Source organism: Chaetodon auriga, chromosome 12 (assembly GCF_051107435.1).
Source record: "Chaetodon auriga isolate fChaAug3 chromosome 12, fChaAug3.hap1, whole genome shotgun sequence".
Classification (NCBI taxonomy): Eukaryota; Metazoa; Chordata; class Actinopteri; order Chaetodontiformes; family Chaetodontidae; genus Chaetodon; species Chaetodon auriga.
Genome location: NC_135085.1, coordinates 17,852,460 through 17,872,374, shown reverse-complemented (window position 1 = coordinate 17,872,374; position 19,915 = coordinate 17,852,460). Strand labels below are relative to the sequence as shown.

At 41.9% G+C, this 19,915-nt stretch overlaps 1 protein-coding gene across 1 annotated transcript; it reads left to right on the top strand.

Annotated features, from left to right (window-relative positions):
- Positions 1 to 1,791: 1,791 nt before the first annotated feature.
- kiss1ra (KISS1 receptor a) lies at positions 1,792 to 17,904 on the top strand. Its single transcript, XM_076745590.1, has 5 exons — positions 1,792 to 2,998; positions 6,280 to 6,404; positions 13,384 to 13,519; positions 13,702 to 13,940; positions 14,150 to 17,904. Exons 1-5 carry the CDS (start codon positions 2,746 to 2,748, stop codon positions 14,528 to 14,530), a joined length of 1,134 nt encoding a protein of 377 aa, XP_076601705.1. The 5' UTR covers positions 1,792 to 2,745; the 3' UTR covers positions 14,531 to 17,904.
- Positions 17,905 to 19,915: the final 2,011 nt, after the last annotated feature.

Below are 19,915 nucleotides of genomic sequence, written 5' to 3'. Positions count from 1 at the left end.
AATATGTGCTGATAAGGATGGCGAATGTTAAAGACAACAGGGACATCCTCATAGAAGCTCAGCCCCTGTGAAGCTACAGTCTCTGCATAAATTCTTAGCATGATATCACACCTCACGTTCAGCACATTTGATCCCGAACAAGGGAAAAATTCCACACTGGCACCTTCAAATACTGGTTCTGACTCCGTATGCTGCCACATGCACTGACTGGAAACTAACTGATTGGACACACTTTGGTGACTGTTATGAGAGATCCGCGGAAATTCTGGAGACAAGTCATGAATCACTTCAGTGAACATTATGTGTGTATTTATGTTCCTGGGTGTTTGCGTTCACATCTAATCAGTTTATGGTCTGAAAATACCCTTATCCTACACGTTGTCTCCTTCAGGGGAGTAGTGGCTGCAATTACACCTGTGCAAAAAGGGAAAGACCAGTTGACCAGAGGACCACACACTGGTTTCTCCAATCCTTAAGGGTGTTTGGACACATGTAGGAAGCCATGGAGCTGATTCTCAAGGCCCTGTAGAAGGTCACAGTTGATCGCTTACCTGCTGATTCTGGATTCTGGCTCCTACCACGAGGCTGAGAGAATGGAGACTGTCTCTGTCCATCACAGCTTGTGCAGGTTCCTGCCTGAAGGTGCATTAACAATTCGGTGGGTGGACATCAGTCATCCCAGATATGAGATGACGCCTACCTCCCTCCCTTGGCTTTGCATCTGGTGGGCTGGCATGAGTTACTCTCCTTCCCTCTAGTTAGGTTTTAAAATCTTGCAAGGCAGTGAGCTCATAGCATCTGTTGCCTTGGCTTGAGGCAGCAGATCTTGCATCTGGCAGTACACGCCGGCCTTGTAGTCTGTGCATTAGCATTGGGCAGCAGCCCTGCTGGCATACACATTGGTATTTTCTTGGTACTCATTAGTATTGTATGTTTGGGTGCAGCTATCACTGGTTACCATTGTACTGCTTGCAGTTAAGTCCAACATAACACCAGAACATTATTTTATTATTCATTTTTTATATACTTGACCACTTAATTTGTTACGAATTGCCAGCGTGTATAAACTGCAGCTCATTGGTTGACCAACACAAAGTTAACGAATATGCACATCCGTAAATTTTTCATGGCTGCTGGAAATCAGATAGTAAATATCTAAATACCTACACACCAGTTATTTGTTCCCAATTCTTTTATTCTATCCAGCCATGATCTTTTTCAAGGACAACATACAGAAAATATGATCTATTATTAAATATTATCTTGAATACATAAAGTAATAATGACCTTTGAGGAGAGTTTCTGTGCTTCACGCTGATGTTTATGAGTACATGTATTTTGAATTTATCTCGAGGCTTTTCCAGGGTTAAACCTGAGCTGTAACCCGACCGCGATACAGCTTCCTGTCTACACTTTTTCTGTGTGGAGGTATGTTAACCGTGTGAGCTGCAGGAGTTATGTTAATGTGATTCCCTGTGGAACTGAATGAGGAGAGCGAGAGAGAGAGAGAGAGAGAGAGAGAGAGAGAGAGAGAGAGAGAGAGAGAGAGAGTGTGTTTTTTGGGCAAATTGGTACAAAAAGATGGATTGAGGGATAACGTTGCTAGGAGACCCTGACATTAGCTATTTATCCCAGAATCATGCTGTAGCCCACGTGCATTCAGACTCTGTGTGTGTGTGTGTGTGTGTGTGTGTGTGCGCCTCCCCTCCCCACTGCGTCTGTGCATCCTTGCTCTTTCTCGTACTATAAAGCCGTCAGCATCTCCTCCGCTCTCTGCTCTCTCAAGCTCCCTCAAAGTCAAGGCTGCTCTCGCTGAAACATTACAGTAAACTCAGGCGTGCTGGAAGAATGAACGCTGGATGATGCTTGAGGTTTTTCCTCTCTTTTGTTTTTTTTTTTTTTTTTTTTTTTTACACACAAAGCGTGTTGTCTTCTTTTGTCAAGGTTGTAGAGCAAATATCAACTCCCACACAAGCCGAGGTTCTCTTTGAATGAAGTGACTCTTCCGTCCTCCAAAACAAAAACCCTGAATGGAAGGTTAAGATACGGAGAGAGAGAAATGCTTGAACCTCACTACGGAGAGTGGAACAAAGAGAGGTGAAAAAAGAAAAGGAAGCTGCGAGTACGGTGGATTGTTTACCTTTGGGTATTTGATAACCGAGCTCATAGAAGACATTTGTCTGCCTCTCAGCACACACTCTGCTCCTTCTGAACAAATCCCCTGGGCTGCCTGGAGGCTTGCTTATCTTGCGAGTCAGAGGCACAGCATGCTTTAAAGCTCTGAGGCGCGATGTCGTGGCAGCATTCATTCAACCTGATCTGCACAAAAGAAGCACTTTCTCCTCTTTCGCTCACCTGCTATTCAATTTCTCCCTTATTGCACTGAAGTGAACACCGCTTCACAACTTGAGGGATCTGTGTCCCTTCTTATCCGTCCCATTTTTCTCTCTGTCTCCTCTATCACTCCTATCACTCTTTCATTCCCCTTGTAAACTTTTCGCTGCTCTCTTTCAATCAGTCTCAGTCTTTCCTCAGACACGCTCTCCTCCATCATCATCATCTCTGCCTACCTCGTACCTCTGTTCACCACTCATTACTGCACCTACCCTCTCCTCTCCATACTTCTTCCTTTAACCTGAGGACACCCAGGAGGCTGAACATCTCACATAAACACTCACTCTCTTCTCTCATATCTCTCACAATCAGCACTTTGTCTCTCACTTCACTGACAATCCTCCTGTCACAATGTACTCCTCCGAGGAGCTCTGGAACTCCACTGAGCAGGTCTGGATCAACGCCTCCGAGGCAAACTTCTCTCTGGGAAGACGCAGGGATGATGAGGAGGATGAAGGAGATCAGCACCCCTTCCTCACGGACGCCTGGCTGGTCCCTCTCTTCTTCGCCCTCATCATGCTGGTCGGACTGGTGGGCAACTCTCTGGTTATTTATGTCATTTCCAAACACAGGCAGATGAGGACGGCGACCAACTTCTACATAGGTGAGTTAAATGTTTCTGTTGGTATTTCTCAGCTCTGGTATTTTGTGACAGGAACAGACGCAAAAAACAGATTCAAACTCAGGAAATCTTGCAGATCAGTGGGCTAGGATGTGTACGTTATCACAAACTCCCCGTGTGCAAACTTCAAATGTATCATATAGTTATTTGATGCGTGTCTCTGTCTCTTTCATCTGTGCTGTCACGCTTCATTCTGCGCCAACAGCAGCTTCAAAAGAGCTTCAGGGGTTCAAAAGGTAGCTCAGAGTAATTTCACTCACTGTCCATTTGCCCAGTTGACATGAGGCTATGCACAAGAACGTCCATGTTCATTACAGGCTTCATTTTTAACATTAGAGGAAGAGACGGGCAGTCAGACGTGCCCTGAATTGGAACTGAAGTCGGGACACTTAAGAAGAAATTAAATAACCAGGAAAAATAACTATCTGCTGGTGGCATTTGCAATAATTAATTTGTGCAAGTAAACATTTTTTACAGCTCAAGAGCTCAGGGCTTGAAAATGTGCTTTGCTTGTTTTTGTTTATTTGCAGAGGTCGGCTACCGTGCAGAGAGCTCTGAGGGGTTTCATGACAGTAAAGTCATCAACAATAAAATGTGCTGAAAGTTAAAACAGAGTTGCTACTAAATTTGTTGCCATCATCTCAATTTCTTTTGGTTTCATACCAAAAATACTCAGTGTGGAAAGAGTTTATATCCAAATATAACCCCACATTTCACCAAATATCCTGAAAATCCTCAAAAGAAAGAGCCATTCATCCACATTTCCATCCACTACTGCTAAATGATAATTGGCAGGTGCCATTAAACCATTGAAGAAGAAGAGGGTGCAACAAGATGATAATACAAAGAGTCAAACCCCAAATGATGGAAAACAATGTAGAAAACATGATTTAAGCTTATTTTTGTTTCATGTTATGATTTGAGGAATGTAACAGTCTCCTCATTGGTCCGTGTAAATCTGATGTTTCCGTCTCATCGGTGGAAGCCTGAGTGGCGTTTAAGTCACATGCTCCGCGTGCATCTTCATTTATTTGCCAAGTCCTTTTCCATTGCTCTTTGATGTGAAATATAAAAACCCTTTTGTGAAATCTTGACATTTTTCTTGAATTTCTCTGCGTTTCCACTCCAGGTTTTTTAGTGCGCGCTGAAAAGAGGTGGATGGAAATGCACTTACAGATTTCTGAGAGATTTAATCAGTCTCAATTGTATCAGGTAAAAGAAGAGAAATCACGAGAGCACGTTTTTTTTAACCTTTATTAAAGGATCGGTCCGACTTAAATTTGAGATTTAGATTAAGGATCAAGGGAGTCCTGGCTAAGTCAGGCAGCAGCACAAAAATAATCAACCATGCAACTGCCTTATGCCTGCTTTGGTTTTCAGTGCACATTGACTTGAAGCCTGGGTGATTGATGTTTGTTGTTGAAGTCAATTACAGCATGTCTGGCAGAGCTGCGACGTCACCTGTCACAAGAATAAGGTCCGCAGAGGATGAGAATTAAAATAATAAAAAATCAATAGACACATATATATATTTAAATGAACGCTCCTCGTGATGTGGAAATGAGGCAAAGCAGTTTATGCATTTCTGTGATTTACTATAGAAATAATTTGTGTCTGTGTTTGCATGATGCACTGTGTATACAACAAGAATTTGATCAGGATGGATGTATAATATCCCAAGGCCACAGCAATGAAACTGTTTAATATTCAGCAACATTAGATTAGCCCCTGCGCCATCTGCCCACCCTTCAACATAATGGTCCTTCCGCTATGATGTGATTTGATCAGTAGAACAAAGAGGAAACTGTGCGGCATATTTGTCCGAGTGACAGATTAAAAAGGGAAAGAGGGAAACGAGATCAGACAGCAGAGGTTATCACTGCAAGGGCTCTGCTTAAACAGGAATGTCATACAGAGGTATTAGGTCGGCAGTGTGGATTTAAATGATGTGTTTTTTGAAGTGTCTGTGCGTGCAGGTATACTGTGCGACCTGTTGTCAGTCAATGAGCCGCCGTGGGCTTGTTTTTCTAGGAGCACCTGTACAGCAATTCATCATATAAACAGGTGGAGAGTCTGGAGTAATCTCCTAAAACTTGACCTCAGTTGAAGTAGAAGGCCACCAACAGTCCTGTGGGGGGGACAGAAACAATTCAATGAACACAATGTCCACAAAACTAAACATTATAACCTTCAGGGAGGTAATGTTTGCTGCATGGGAGTTGGAATGAATTGCATTAGATGTGCAGGTGCTGCCTGTTGTCCTGTCCACCAATGGTACATCACGATACAGTGGAGAGGAACAGCAGCCCCCTGGGTGAAGGTTTTACCCATCCACCCACCCCAACCTTCTCTCTGAGTGAAGGTTTTTTTGCACTTTATACTACGTCACCTTGCTCTGAGCGTCTAATATTGCTGCGGATGTGTTTATGTTGTTATTTGAAAGCCTGGTGTGTCTCACACGGGGTTCCTTGTACCTATGAGATGTTGAGGGGTGGGACAACACATCTGTATTTGAAGACCTGGGAATTAGTACGGTCCGAGAGGAGGGCTGCCACTAAAGATTATTTCCACTATGGATTAATCTGTTTAAATTTTCTCGATTAATCAGTTGTTTGGTCTGTAAAATTTCACAAAATTGTCTTGTTTTATTGGATGAACTGTGCAAAACACTCAAGTTATTTACATCAAACTCATGGAAAGAGACTGTGAGGGAGCAAAGGAGGAAACAGGATGATGTTGTCATAATGTGACAAAGTCCATGTAGGGAGGAGGTCCGGGTGAATGGATGATTCACCATGGACATTTTTCAACGTGGTTTTTAACAGTTTGAGGATGCACAGACAAAAACGTTGTCCTGTCAATACTGGCATCAGATCAGTAAAAGCCTCTACAGGCCATGGACGACGTATTTGTTGTTTAATTTGGAGGACTTGTTGCATCGAATACTAATAAATCCAGCAAATATTTATTTGGTATATTTTACGACTTGCATGACTATTAACTAATTCATTTTTTGTGGATCAACTGTTAATTGCTTAAGCTCTAATGTGGTGCAGTCGAGCCTGCACATTCTGTAAAGGCAGTATAATAACACAGCATACCAATTTTTGTCAGTTAATTAAAAGCACGTCCACCATTAGGATGGCGGTTAGATGTTTCTCTTAAAAAATCACTGAAGAGCCTGTGCCGTGTTTGCCTGGCACAGCCTTGGATCTGTAAAGCACTGTACTCTCACATCCTGTGTGCTGTTTCTCTCTGTGCAGCAAACCTGGCTGCCACTGACATCATCTTCTTGGTGTGCTGCGTCCCCTTCACGGCCACCCTCTATCCTCTCCCTGGATGGATCTTTGGCAACTTCATGTGCAAATTTGTTGCCTTTCTACAGCAGGTAAAAAAAAAGTGCCTCATGTTTTTCAATCTTACCACAATCATGATGTGACAATGTGCTTTCACAGAAGTGCTATCTCACTGTGCTTTCCTCAGCGGGCACTGAAAAACACGTTGGTCAAACATGTTGGATTTGCCCTTGAACTGGACAAACTTCTAATAGAATAATTCGGTAAATTTCCTCTCAGTGATGACATTTACAACCTCGGTAAAATCAAATGCTGTTCACCAGGAGCAGCCAAATGTGTGCTGGTTTCGTAACTCAATTGTGAGTCATAGAAACACCAACCTTTTTAATCCACTCTAAGAGGCCACAGCCTGTCCTTTTTAAGAATGACAGTGGAGAACTGTCTCCAGAAAGCTTCAATCAAAAAGTGCCACTGTTGCATTTACTTCTAGTTTTCAAAGGAGTTCGAATGAAAGGAGTTTCATTCACACATCAAAGTATAGCTCAAAGCAACCATATGGATGTCCAAGCAACAATCAAACTCCAACAGAAAAGACGGTCGGGAAGAGAAGCAGGAAGCAGTTTTCATGACTCAGAACAACGTGGTTCCACAAGTTGTAGATTTCTGTTTTTAATAATTTTTCTGGCATTTTGCCTTTGTTGGACAGGGACAGAGGCAGTGAGGAACTGGGGTAGAGAGATGTATGGAGTACATGTGCCACCATCTGACCCAGCTAACCAGCAGCAGCCCTTAAGGGACCATTAAACCCTCTACACATGGTGTCGTGGTGGTTTGCTGGAGTCTTGAGGCACTGCTAACACAGATGCTACACACCACTCTGATTTTACGACTTGCTGCTGCGCTGGTACTGAAGTTCAATTCAGTTTCAACTTTGACCTCGTTTGTCTGACTAACTAATGGGATCGCAGCTTCGTGATGTTACCCAAAAGTACAGCTGTTTCTTTTACAATTGTATGTTGTATATTTCCATTTGTTTTTGTCATGAACCTAGGTCCTGGTTGAATCAACCAATGAATTTGCTTGACGCATTAGTCCCAGCAACGCGTAGTTGAGATTTGGGAAATGTGAGATGGAAATTGGGTCGGCCAAGACAATAAAGTTGTGGGCCATAAAACCAAAACAATGACCTGAAAGATGCTAAAACACTCTGTAGACTCTGATATAAAAATATGGGCTGGTGCTGTCACAACGATGAGGAAGAGAAAAGATTATTTCATTGATTTATTACTGAATAAAGGCTTACAGGCAGGTCCTGGTAAGCAGGCAGGTATTGATACAGGCATGAAAGCAGGTTCAGGTAAGATTCAGGAGCCAGAAGCTTGAAACCAAAGACCATAAAGCAAGGAAGCAACTCAGACAACCTGAGTTTGAGTGGGAATAGGTCTGTTAAGTATCTGCAGAGCTGACGAGGAAATGAGATGCTGGTTGGCGATGAAGGCTTGGAAACAGCTGAGCAGAGGAAGGATCGGAGTGGGACCAGGTGTGTGGATGGGTGGGGCAGTCAGTTGATGTGGAAAGGAGGGAAAGCCTGAGGACATTTGGTGGACGGATGGAAAAAGGCGGTGAAGGGTCTCGGGAGAGGTGGGACAGAGAGGTAGACTGTGACAGATGCACATAGTAAGCACTGACATTCACCCACCCTGCAATGACAGATTATGCTGTAAAGTTATACAGTGTTGAACATGAACTCCTGGTAGTCACTGTAGTTATTACACATATAAATCTTGCTTGTGAAAATGCATCAAGATTCAAAGCCACAACCTTGGCTCCATGCAACTTGTTCAAAGGGGAAATTCAATTAAAATGCCCTCATATGCACAGCATGTGACAATGAGTGGGCGAACGCTCAGATCTTAAAAGGCCATGTTTCTGTGCTACACTGCAATTACACTAAACCACACTCTGATAACTATAAAGTACTCCAAAAATATGTTCAATCGACACCCAGACCCTGACAGCTTGAAAAGGCTTTACTGTCACTGAGGGTCTAAAAGAAGTTGGGGGAGACTGGTATCCTGTTAAGTTAATAAACAGCCTGTCGAGTAATGCCACATTTAGACCATCAGCTGGTGGCCCTCGTATCTAACCATCATTAGGAATTTTCCATGTTTTTTTGAGTCTGTTCACACTAATAGAGGCTAATAAAAATAACATACATTTTCTAAGAATGTGAAAGTAATAATTAATACGCTCATTAGGCCTAAATAAAATATTTTTTCTCTTCTGAAAGTCCCCACGGTGTCAGCTTAGGAAAGAAAAAAGAGAGACTTCATTAAAATATGTGGTGAATTTAATAAATTTGCTATTTTATTTGGAGATTGGGTTCAGCACTTCTTTCAGCATGAAGCTCGAAGGGAGGAGGAGGAGGAGGAGGAGACGATGTGTCAGGCAATAAAAAAAAAGAAATTTTCTTCTGAATGCGTAATGACTAGATTTAAAGGACTAATTTGAGCATAAAAGAGTAAGATGTCAGTCTGAGAGGCAGGCCAAGAACACATGCAGGGGAAAGCTAAAAGCATTTTTAATTGAAAACACGGAGACGTGATTTAGTTTATTCATCTGAACATGGAGACGAGTACCTACCTGTGAGCTTGCTTTTGGAGAATCAATGACTCCTGAGGATAACAACTGAGCCTGGACCTCCTCCTTTGGAGATCAAAAAAGCAATTGTCTGTCAAACAGGCCTCTGTTGTAGCTTTCTGTTTTTCTCTGCCTTTCATTGTCCAACCCTGCATGTGCGTTAAAGCCACCATTTATTGAGAGAAGGTTAACTAGGCAGGAGAACTGACCCTCTTTTGAAATTCATATAGGCTGTTACCTGAGTAATATTTCAAAATGTACACAGTTCAATGACGACGATGAGAAGCAGCAGCTGAAGTGAACGATGCCTGTTTCTGTTGAAGCAACATGACATGATTACCCAAATACTGCCTCTACTTTACATAGAGCAACTGGTTGTACCATAACAGAGACTGACCAAGGACTTGATAGGACGATTGATTGAAGACTCGGCAATTACTTGAACAGATGGCATCAACATTTTGGCTTTGAAAAGAATTTTTCCGCTCACTTTCTCCTTTTCAAGCCCTTGTGTTTTCATTATCTCGACAGCTGAGAGACAGAGCTGTATTATGTGACAGAGGGTAAAGGCTTGGATGGCTGGAGTGGATGGACCTGGTTTAAGAGTGTCCACCCATAAGAGACGCTCTAAGAACAGTACATCTTCTATTGGTTGGGGAATTTTGACAGGATTATTGCACAAGATGTCTGAAAAATGACGTTGTCCTCCTTTGTTCTCACTAGCACTGTTAAAAAACAAAAATCTCCATCATAATGAAAATGCAAAAACACAACTCAAACACTGTCAAGAACATGAAGACGGTGACATAACCCTGACCCTAACCCAAGCTGTGTTGGCCAATCAGAAACCTGAAAAAAAAGCAATGGGCTACCTGTAACTGGAGGTCCAAGCAGGTCTCATCCAAAACTGGTAATGCTGGTGTTGGAGTCTGTATCATGGGAGTGTTGGGGCAGTGACCTCCATGGTGCATTTTGATGCCTTTGTTCCTCAACATAGTGGAAAAGTACCGGTACATGTATGTGTAAACATGTAAGTCCCGTTAACAAGGTTAAAAACAACAGTGTTTTGGCATCACGTCTTCCATTGCACGACACACTGACTCACATAAAGAGCATAAAATCAGCCTGAGTGTGAGGTGAAGGGCTGACGCTGGACGAAGCCTGTGCAAGCAACAACATATGTGATATACAGTATCTGAGCGCCAGCATACAGTTTGAGCAGAAGCAGAGCAAATCTAAGTGCAAACAGGGGCTATTCGAGTGCAAGGGCAGGGCTTTGAGGGAGAGGATTATGAAATCTGAAGGTAAAATCAATGAGTCATGCTCTCAAATTGAAGGACCACGCTCCTGAATAAAGACAGGAAAAAAGCCCCTTATCCACACACATTTTCTAAAATTCATTAAACCTGGGGGACAGACTCCTTTTTTAATAAGTCAGTGGTCCGTCCTCTCGCACCAGAGTTTACTTTTATATCTGCCTCTGGTAAGGAGCTTAAATAAGCTAAACCAACAGTTTTTAAAAAGTTCAGGTGGGGTGTAATGAATTTTGCAGCCTCTAGGGGCTAACAGGGCTTTACACTTTATGCAACTACATGCTGAAGCTCTGCTGCAGACACCTGCTGACGCTGTTACTGCTGCACTGAAGAGGAGGTATGCAAAATACTCAGACAGCATGTACTGTGAATCCCTTTGAAAGTGAGATACATTTCTCCTTATTTCGTTTCTTTATCTCATGACCTGAGGACCTTCAACCTTCACCAACTGAAATCAGGACAGAGTCCTACTTTTCACACCTCTGACATCCTCTTCTCTATTCTTAAAGTTTTTTTCTTTGCAGTTCTACAGTTTGGGTCACTGTTGCCTTGAGAAATCATGGTGGTGTTACTGTAAGAGGTGATGGTTGCAAAGAAAGACACAGACAGCTCCTCTCCAACCTATGACAGTGTTTTACGTCAGTAAAATCAGAGTTAGGACACCAGTTAGAGAAATGCCCACCAGCAACATTCGACTTTATGATAGAATTTCTTTTAATGAATATTTAAAGTGGTTGCATGAATAAATTAGGCTTCTCTTCAAAGCAACACGATAAATTACATTTTCACAAATAGTAAAAGATGAGTTTGTGTCTTTATTACTTGTTCTATTGCATAATTCTTTATTATGTTTATTTAATTCTATGGGTCACCATAATCCTTTAAATAAAAGATGTCATAGATTTTTCTTACCGTGTGTGGACAGTCTTCAAAGCGACGCATTTGGACGGAGCTAGATTAGATGTTTCCCCATATTCTAAGCATAATGAACATACGTCAAGCATAATAATCATGTTTCCCAAATAGATAAAGTCAAAAGTAAATCATTTTGATCACGTGCAACTATTTATGTACATTATCTGTCAGATCATGTCCTGCCTAATCAACAGAGGAATGTCCTAATGAAGCTAAATGTGTTTACTTGCTGGGTGGAAGTGCTTCTTCCTGTCAGGAACCTGAATCACACATGAATTATCTTCACCATCTTGAACTCTCTCACCCGACCCTTTAAAGACACAATCGCGCCCTATTGTTTTAGGAAAGATGTGTAACATAAAATCCACCCTTTGTAAAACATAATCCAATCTTTCCTCATCTCACTGTAGGAAATGAGAAGAAATGGAGATGGTCTAAATATATTCTCTTTGCAATGCCCATGGCTTTTCTTTTGATTACACATTAGCATTGAAGATAACAGGGCAGGGTGTTCTTAATGCAGCAGGCGTCTTAAAAATTGAGCCCACTTCCTCAGTGGCCCCAATACTGAACTCATCATGACCCCTTTCTGTCTCTCTCATCATATCCTTTGAAAGGCTGGTGTGGTGCTCCAAACCTCTGGAGGGTAATGGGTGCTGGCTTCACAGTCACAGATAAGAGGTGGAGAGAGAAAAAGAGAAAGAGGCACTGGCAGATACATGGACAAAAGAGGGACAGAATTAGATCCTATTTGGAAAAGAGTGTATAGAGAGAACTTCTGACCCCTCATTTCTCACCATGCTGCACATATTTCAAAGCAATATGGATTAATTCACCAACACAAAGCACAGTATGGCCCTCAGAAGTACATGCATTCAAAGTGAAGAAGATATCCTTTTGTGATGAGGGCTGCTGTGCTGAAAATCAATGTACACATGCGTACATAAAGAAAACGGCTCTCAGAGTGTTTTTTAACAACTATGAGATTTGAGAAAAATGAAGTGTTTTTATCAGCAGGTGGACTGTGTGAACTGCCTGATTTTGCCTTGAATTAGCATTCTTCTGATGTGCCAGGCTTTAATTGACTCAGGCATCACTGAAGCCTCGAAATGACATTGAATGATTTCATAGTTCATATGCTAATTAAAAACACTTATCGCGAACGCAGCCTCCTCTCTGCTTCCCCTCTTCCTGTTCCTCTGTATGTTTCCTCACTCCTTCTCCTCCCGCGCTCTCTTCAGCTGAAAAGCACGAGAGCTCGTTTGAAGAAGTTGGAGAACGAGTCTGAAATAATTTTGAGGACAAAAAAGCTGCTTGAACTTCCCCTTTGCTTCTACACGAGGGGGGAACTATAAGAGTGGATGCACAGGATGACATTAGAAAGGTGATGGCCAACTTCTGTTCCAATTGGGGCCAACCAAACATTATGAGCAGATCTCATTAGTTTGTGATAGGCTGCCTTTAATGGCCTGTGCACAAACTGTGGAAACATGTACCGTTTGTAGCTTTGACCTCTGGAAATAATCATCTAACATCTGTTGTACAGCTTTAACAATTGCCACATGCTTTTTTAAAACAATATGCCGACACAAGGTACCCTTTACCATGTGTATGAGGCACACTGAGCTTTAAGATAACCCCAAAGTAAAGCCAATATTAGATGCTCATAGCAACTTCATCAGAAGAACCAAAAGCCACCAATGTTTTCCTAAACCTGACCAGGTAGTCTTGAACTAACCAAACTGCAAGCTTTTCACAACTGCAGCTACTTCATAATGTTAGCTTTGTATCAGAAAGGCTTTCTGACAGGAAGGTTGCCTTTTGCGTATGTCAGAGCCTCAGAGGAGCGTAACAAACCGGCAGTGTTGGTGTGTGACTCCTCGGGATGAGGAGGTGTTGAGATACACACCACAGCAGTGACCATGTAGGCACAAAACTGATTTTTCGGCCTTGTTAGAACAAGTCTTTGGACTCCTACATTATGGTTAGAATAAAAATATACTGTATCTTTGCATCTGTGGGATCTTTTTGAACTGCTACCAAAACAGAACTGCTGATCCAAGTCACAGTGGCTTTTCTGTGCATGCAGTTCTGGTTTATTATTAAGAGGCGTTTCTTCTGAGTGAGCTCTATCTTGTGATTTCCACGTTTACAGAACACAATGGACGTGAACATCATGCGTCTGTTTTACTGTCTTTCTAAGGTGACAGTCCAAGCCACCTGTATCACTCTGACAGCTATGAGCGGCGACCGCTGCTACGTCACAGTCTACCCTCTGAAATCTCTCCGCCACCGCACCCCAAGAGTAGCCATGATCGTCAGCGTCTGCATTTGGATTGGTATGTCCTGCCTGTTTGACGAAAATGACCATTTGCTCTGGTTACATTTAACCTTCATTTTTCAATTAATTCACCACACAGTTAATGAAGAATTAGGAGCAATTGCATATGAAATTCATCAGAGAATTGAAGAGAACAAATGTCTCAGCTACTTTAACTAACTCTGTCCTTGTCTTGGCCAGGCTCCTTCATCCTGTCCACCCCGATTTTAATGTACCAGCGTATAGAGGAGGGTTACTGGTACGGGCCAAGGCAGTACTGCATGGAGAGATTCCCCTCTAAGACACATGAGAGGGCTTTCATCCTCTACCAGTTTATTGCTGCCTACCTGCTGCCTGTCCTCACTATTTCCTTCTGCTACACTCTGATGGTGAAGAGGGTGGGCCAGCCCACCGTAGAACCTGTAGATAACAACTATCAGGTACGGACAAGGTTTGCTTTCCTTTGCCCTCAGTTATAATCACATGACTTCTACTTAAAAGTGAAAATGCGGTTCCTGGTACATTATAATAGTCTTTTTCCTGCTCTTAATGTTAGCCGCCTTGGTTGGTGTACTGGCTGATTAACTCAAAATTTGCTTCGCTTTCGGTCAGAACACATCTTGATAAAATGTCATCTTGTCATCCTCAGGTCAACCTCCTGTCCGAGAGAACTATCAGTATCAGGAGCAAAGTGTCCAAGATGGTGGTAGTAATCGTCCTCCTCTTCGCCATCTGCTGGGGTCCCATCCAGATCTTCGTCCTCTTCCAGTCTTTCTATCCAAACTACCGACCCAACTACGCCACATACAAGATCAAGACGTGGGCCAACTGCATGTCCTACGCCAACTCTTCGGTCAACCCCATAGTTTATGGTTTCATGGGAGCCACCTTCCAAAAGTCCTTCAGGAAAACTTTCCCATTTCTGTTCAAGCACAAAGTCAGAGATAGCAGTATGGCTTCAAGGACTGCCAATGCTGAGATCAAGTTTGTTGCTGCGGAGGAAGGCAACAACAACAACACAATGAATTGAATCTGACAATTAAAAGTGGAAAGAATGAGATTATTGTTTGCACTCAAGACAACTGCTGCAAGAAGAAAATAAAAATAATGAAAATGTTCCTGCCCTGGGTTCATTGTGTGAAAGTCTTAATCGAGCAACTGAATGAATTCAAAAGGACAGACTGTCTGTTTGGCACGCACGTTTATGATAATGAATACACCTAATTAATGAATTGATGTGGGGAAACACAGACTCAAAATACGGATGGACACAAACAGTGTTTGGCACAGTCTGTTACCTATCCTACAGCCAAGGCCAGGCAGTGCTGGCACATGCTGTAATGTCATCTGTCGACGTGCCAAACACCACAGCCAAATAACAGAAGACAGCCGTGCACATCTGATGATGAAAGAGGAAGATTTTGCATGAAAGCTGCAGGTGTGAGTCCCAGTCCCTGTCAGATCATGGCTGACAAGGCTGGCAGCTTTGGTGGAAACCAGTCAGCATTTGGACAGCTACTACACATGAAGACACATGAATATAGTATTTTTTGGAGTGACTCAAGGCTGAATGTGCAATATGAGTGGACAACTGATGCCTCTGGACATGTTATGTTAATTTAGGTGGTTGACATTTGTTCCTATCACTGGAGAGAAAGAATAATTCAACAAATGATACTTTCTGTATTTGTTATTCTGGGAAAGCTGACACGATCACATTTTTGAGGAATAGTTTTACAGTTGGGTTTGACATATGCCTTGTGGTTTTCTTGCAGAGAGTTATATGAGAAGTGACTAGCTTCATGTCATAGCGCTCAGACATGACAGCAGAGCCAGGAGGTGATTAGCCTAGCTTGGCACGAAGACTGATAGCAGGGGGCAACATCCAGCCTGGCCCTGTCGAAAGTGCACACATGCAACAGTACCTCTGAAGCTCATGAAGTAACTTACAAAACGCACATAAATTACTTAAGGCACAGACACAGTGGATCCATTGATGGATGTCAAGCTGGTGGATCCCATTCATTTTCTGTGGAGAGCAGACCTGGTGCGCGATGGATACAACATGGCGAGTTCCCGTATCTGAATTTGCACAATCATGCAAACCAATCAACTCTATATAAATGGGTCCATCCGAATCACGAAAATTAGATCACATTGTCAAACTAGGCCATGCTGATAAGATATGAATCAACATCCTGTCACTGCATTGCCCATTTCTTACCAACAATGTCTTCAGAAACATATTCTAGTGTACTATGCATATCTTTAACTTCAACATAGCCAAGCTGGCTAATTCCCTCTATTTTGAGCCTTTCTGCTAAGGTTAGCGTATAGCCTCCTGGCTCTAGCTTTGTAGGTATACTGTATTTATGACTTATTGGAGTTATTATGAGTTTCCAACCTGTAAATAGCATTCATGTCAGATTTAATTGTAATTGTAATAAACAATAGAAAACCTCACATCTGCCAAAATCTGTTGTTAAATGTAATTCATATTTAATGTATCTGGTGTTTTATTGTCAGTTCACAGTATTTGTAATGCTCAGATGACCAACTCTGTAATCATATAACCCTCATTAGTTGTCTTTAACATGTGTTGTACATATTTATATGGAGGTTGCTGTCTAAGTCATGTTTTCATCCCCGGTAATTTTAGGCCAATTTTGCAAACGCTTCTCTGGTGTCATACTTTGTAATGGAGATGCTGCCAAAAGCCTGAAAAACAGAAACAGGAAGCTTTTTTTTTTTTTCCCAATTAAACCAGCTGTGAAACAGTGCGCTCAGGACAACACAGGGTTAAAGTGATGTTTTTCTGTTTGGTCAGAATCCAAAGAAAGAAAGCCAGCATCCAGTTGAATGGCGCTGTCTCTGCTGCCAAATGTGATGAGTGGGAGCTGGCTGAAGCAGGGGTTACGACCGGTGAAGCACAGACAGTGTTTACATTTCTTTTGTGTCCCACACATCAGCGTTCACACCTTCCTCGATACATGTGCACATGCAGGAACATGCACGCACATACACAGGCATGCACTACCGCTTTCACCTGGTGTATCCAGGTGTTGTTTTTTGGAGCAGCAGTTGTGACATCTCTGAGAAACAACCCTGTACGATCATGTCAGACAGACTCAGTTCCAAATGGTGGACGCCACCCGTACGGCCTCTGCCCTGCATTTTGAGGTTTTTCAGAGTGCAGCTGTCAGGCGATGGTAGTACAGTCTATCATTGTTGGTAAATCTACAAATCCCCCGTCAGCTCTCCACAGTCTAGATGGACTCCTTTTCTATCCATCCCACACAGTGACATTCAAAATCAGAATGGCCCATAGAAAATCTGCTAATGCAGCTCTCATTTGAATTGTAGATATTGTGGCACTTCCTGTCTTCAGGGCTCCATTTGAATTACATCAAAGCGTCTTGAAAGGAAAACCAACAGGGCTGCCATAATTACCCATAAATTGATAAGAGAAAGGTGCTCAAGGGTTGTCATTAACTGAGATAACATTTGGGCTCATTTTGCAAACAGAAGTGGACAAGCCTTCAGCTATGGCAACCATGATGGACCTTAAGATGTAACCAAACATGTTCAGTATTAGATACTAATTATCTGCACCCCTGAATACAGTTTTAGCACAACATAAACCTCCTATCCACACAAATTAACAAGCTTTTACTCTTACTGAAACAGCACCTTTAATCTAATGCAAATGGTTTTGAGTTGTTCTGTTTTAGTGATTAGACCTCCATCTGTAACTCCAACAATAATTAGATTGTATGAAAGGCGGTCAACTAAAAGAAATGTCACACAGTTTCATCAGCAAATTCAGCATGGAATAAATGACATGCTATCAAGGGTTCATTTCTATCTGAGTGCCACTGTAAAACATGTCTAAACATATTTCATTAATGCTAATGCCTGCTTATTGCTGTTTAATGAATGCAAATTCAGCTGCATTTCTTCCACAGAGACCACGGTGCATCTATCAGGACCAAGGTCACCAATAATATGTGTGTTTTCTGCTTTACATGAAGTATCGTCCTGTATCTACGCTATTTGTGAGATTGTGATTCGACCACATGTCAGTTATTTCTGGTTGTTAACAGGTTTTTTCAGTTAAGCTTCAATCTTGAACAATAAAACAAAGTGACCACTAAATGTTTGGGCAAATCAAATCAAGATGGTCTTTGAAGGGAAAATGACAGATGGCTTGAGCAGCAGTGATGATTTGATTATTTCTCAGGGTTGTGTCATGTCTGCAGTAAGTTTCCTTTAAACTTATGAATGGTGGGAATATTGTAATGGAACTATTAAAAACTGTAACTCATCATTATGTTGGTGCCAATCATGTATCATCCTACACAGAATGTTTTTGTTTTTTTGTTGGCCATTAAACTAAAAGAAGGACTCGTCTGTTTACTGCTTGACTTTCTAAATGAGAAAATTATTAGATTCTAGTCAGTAAATCAATAACAACTGCAGAATAATTGAAGGACAAATACAGGAGAAATTAATGAAAATGAAATTAATGATTAAAGGCCCTTTCACATTAGCTTTTATGCTAATGCTAATTAAGAGTATCTAATAGGACCTCACTGACAGGATTGATCATAATCAGAATGATAGAAAATATTAAACCAAAATTACCTTATTTTGGTGATGTTCATATATAGAGAGTTTCAAAATAAAAGCCATACATGAGGCACAACAAGACAATCACAAGGTGTAACAGTGCCGTAAAAGATTCTACTCAGGCTGTTTTCTAAAGTAAATCACAATATTCGGTTCAGTAATTCAACAGCATCATAAGTAAGAGAGAGATTGTCAGGCTGATTGTGCTCTGACGTAAAGCGGCGTAACGTTCAGTGGCGTTTGAGTGCAGAGCAGTCTGCAGAAGAAAGAAAAGCTTTATCTTCGATTGTCAGGGATTGACACAAACGTCATGGCGAGAGACGTTTGTACATTTTATTTTTTCACTTTGTGTTCTTTCAGTGAGTCATGAGCAGTCCTATAGCACCTGAGGGAAAACATAACAAAAGATCAGTCCTCACTACTGATTTTCAACAACCATGACTCAGCATTCCTGAACAGAAGATCTGCTCACATGGTGCACCAACGCATTCACTGAAGATGACCTTGGGGACAATACCCAGTCTCAACACCATTGTTCTCCAGTCAGCATTGAGTTGCTAACTGTAGTTTAACTGTAGCTCTGAAAAACACATGAGCAGTACGGACGACTTTTACATCACTCAGGGCCAAGTCGAGCAAAATAAAGGCTGCAGGAAGCAGCAACGTGGGAGGCTTGATTCACTAAAAATGCTCTAGCCTGTAACACAAGGGCTGTAGGGTACTCATGCTGCTTGTGTGCTCCTCTATGACACATCTCTTAATGATGGCCATTATGCATTTACCCTGTATACTGTAGATTCTCTCTTTTGGATACTGCAGCCTTTTTGAACACATACATTCAAAGGAAATAATTGCCCGGCTGATGAGTTGTGTTCATGTCCAGTTGTAGATGCAGAACATTCAGTACGTAGAAGAGTTTATAAAGTAGAAACCTTTGTCATGTCGTTATCGGTGTTATCTTAATTGCCAGTTCAAAGACTTAAACTCATGTTTAAGATCTGGTTAGGTTTTAGGCCCCACAACACAAAAAGATCATGATTGGGCTTAAAACATCCAGTTTAGCTGAACACAGCTTGAACAATAGTCTGCTGTTTGATAGTCGTCTCGCCGAGCTGTCACGGCGCCACCATCGCCTCCACCTCCCGATGAGAAAAAGTTAGCTCATATACATGTGGCCGTTACGTATTCTAGAAACGTTGATATGATACATAAGAGATGTACAAACTTTACATATCCGTGGTTTGCAGGAACTTTCAATGCCAACATTTTATTTTGGCGCCAGGGCTGCAGATAGTGTTACATTCCCAAAGCACAGACCCTTTAACCCTCACACCACCAACTCTGTAATCACACAATCATCACAACTGAGACTGTAAACGATGCAAAACTGAAGCCATCATTGTGGCCTGTGGGGACCATAATGTTGAGTCTTTGTTGAAACATGTCTTTTTCACTTTGTTTCGGAGAGATGTTTTGGATATAACCTCCTCTGATGAGACTTTAGTTGCATCATCACATCTTTCTGAAGTGAAAAAATGGCAGGCTGTTGGGTCATTTTGATAATTTGACAATCTTACCTCCACATTAAAACTTGATCTCTGTGAACATCCACCACACACTGCAGTGAATCAGACAGCTGAATGCGTTTCTCCCTGAGACACACTGCTCTTCAGTAAACAGAAAATACATTTTCCAATGTGTTTCTTATTCCTCAGATTGTGGACAAAGCTTTTCCATTACCGCCTCACTGTCACAATTCTGTTGACGTCTCATTTCTCATTGCTCT

Excerpts from the sequence above, each read along its gene's own strand:
- kiss1ra (XM_076745590.1), top strand. The coding sequence starts at position 2,746 with ATGTACTCCTCCGAGGAGCTCTGGAACTCCACTGAGCAGGTCTGGATC. Across the intron at positions 2,999-6,279 it reads GGCGACCAACTTCTACATAG|CAAACCTGGCTGCCACTGAC; the intron begins GTGAGTTAAATG and ends CTCTCTGTGCAG. Across the intron at positions 13,941-14,149 it reads CTGTAGATAACAACTATCAG|GTCAACCTCCTGTCCGAGAG; the intron begins GTACGGACAAGG and ends TGTCATCCTCAG.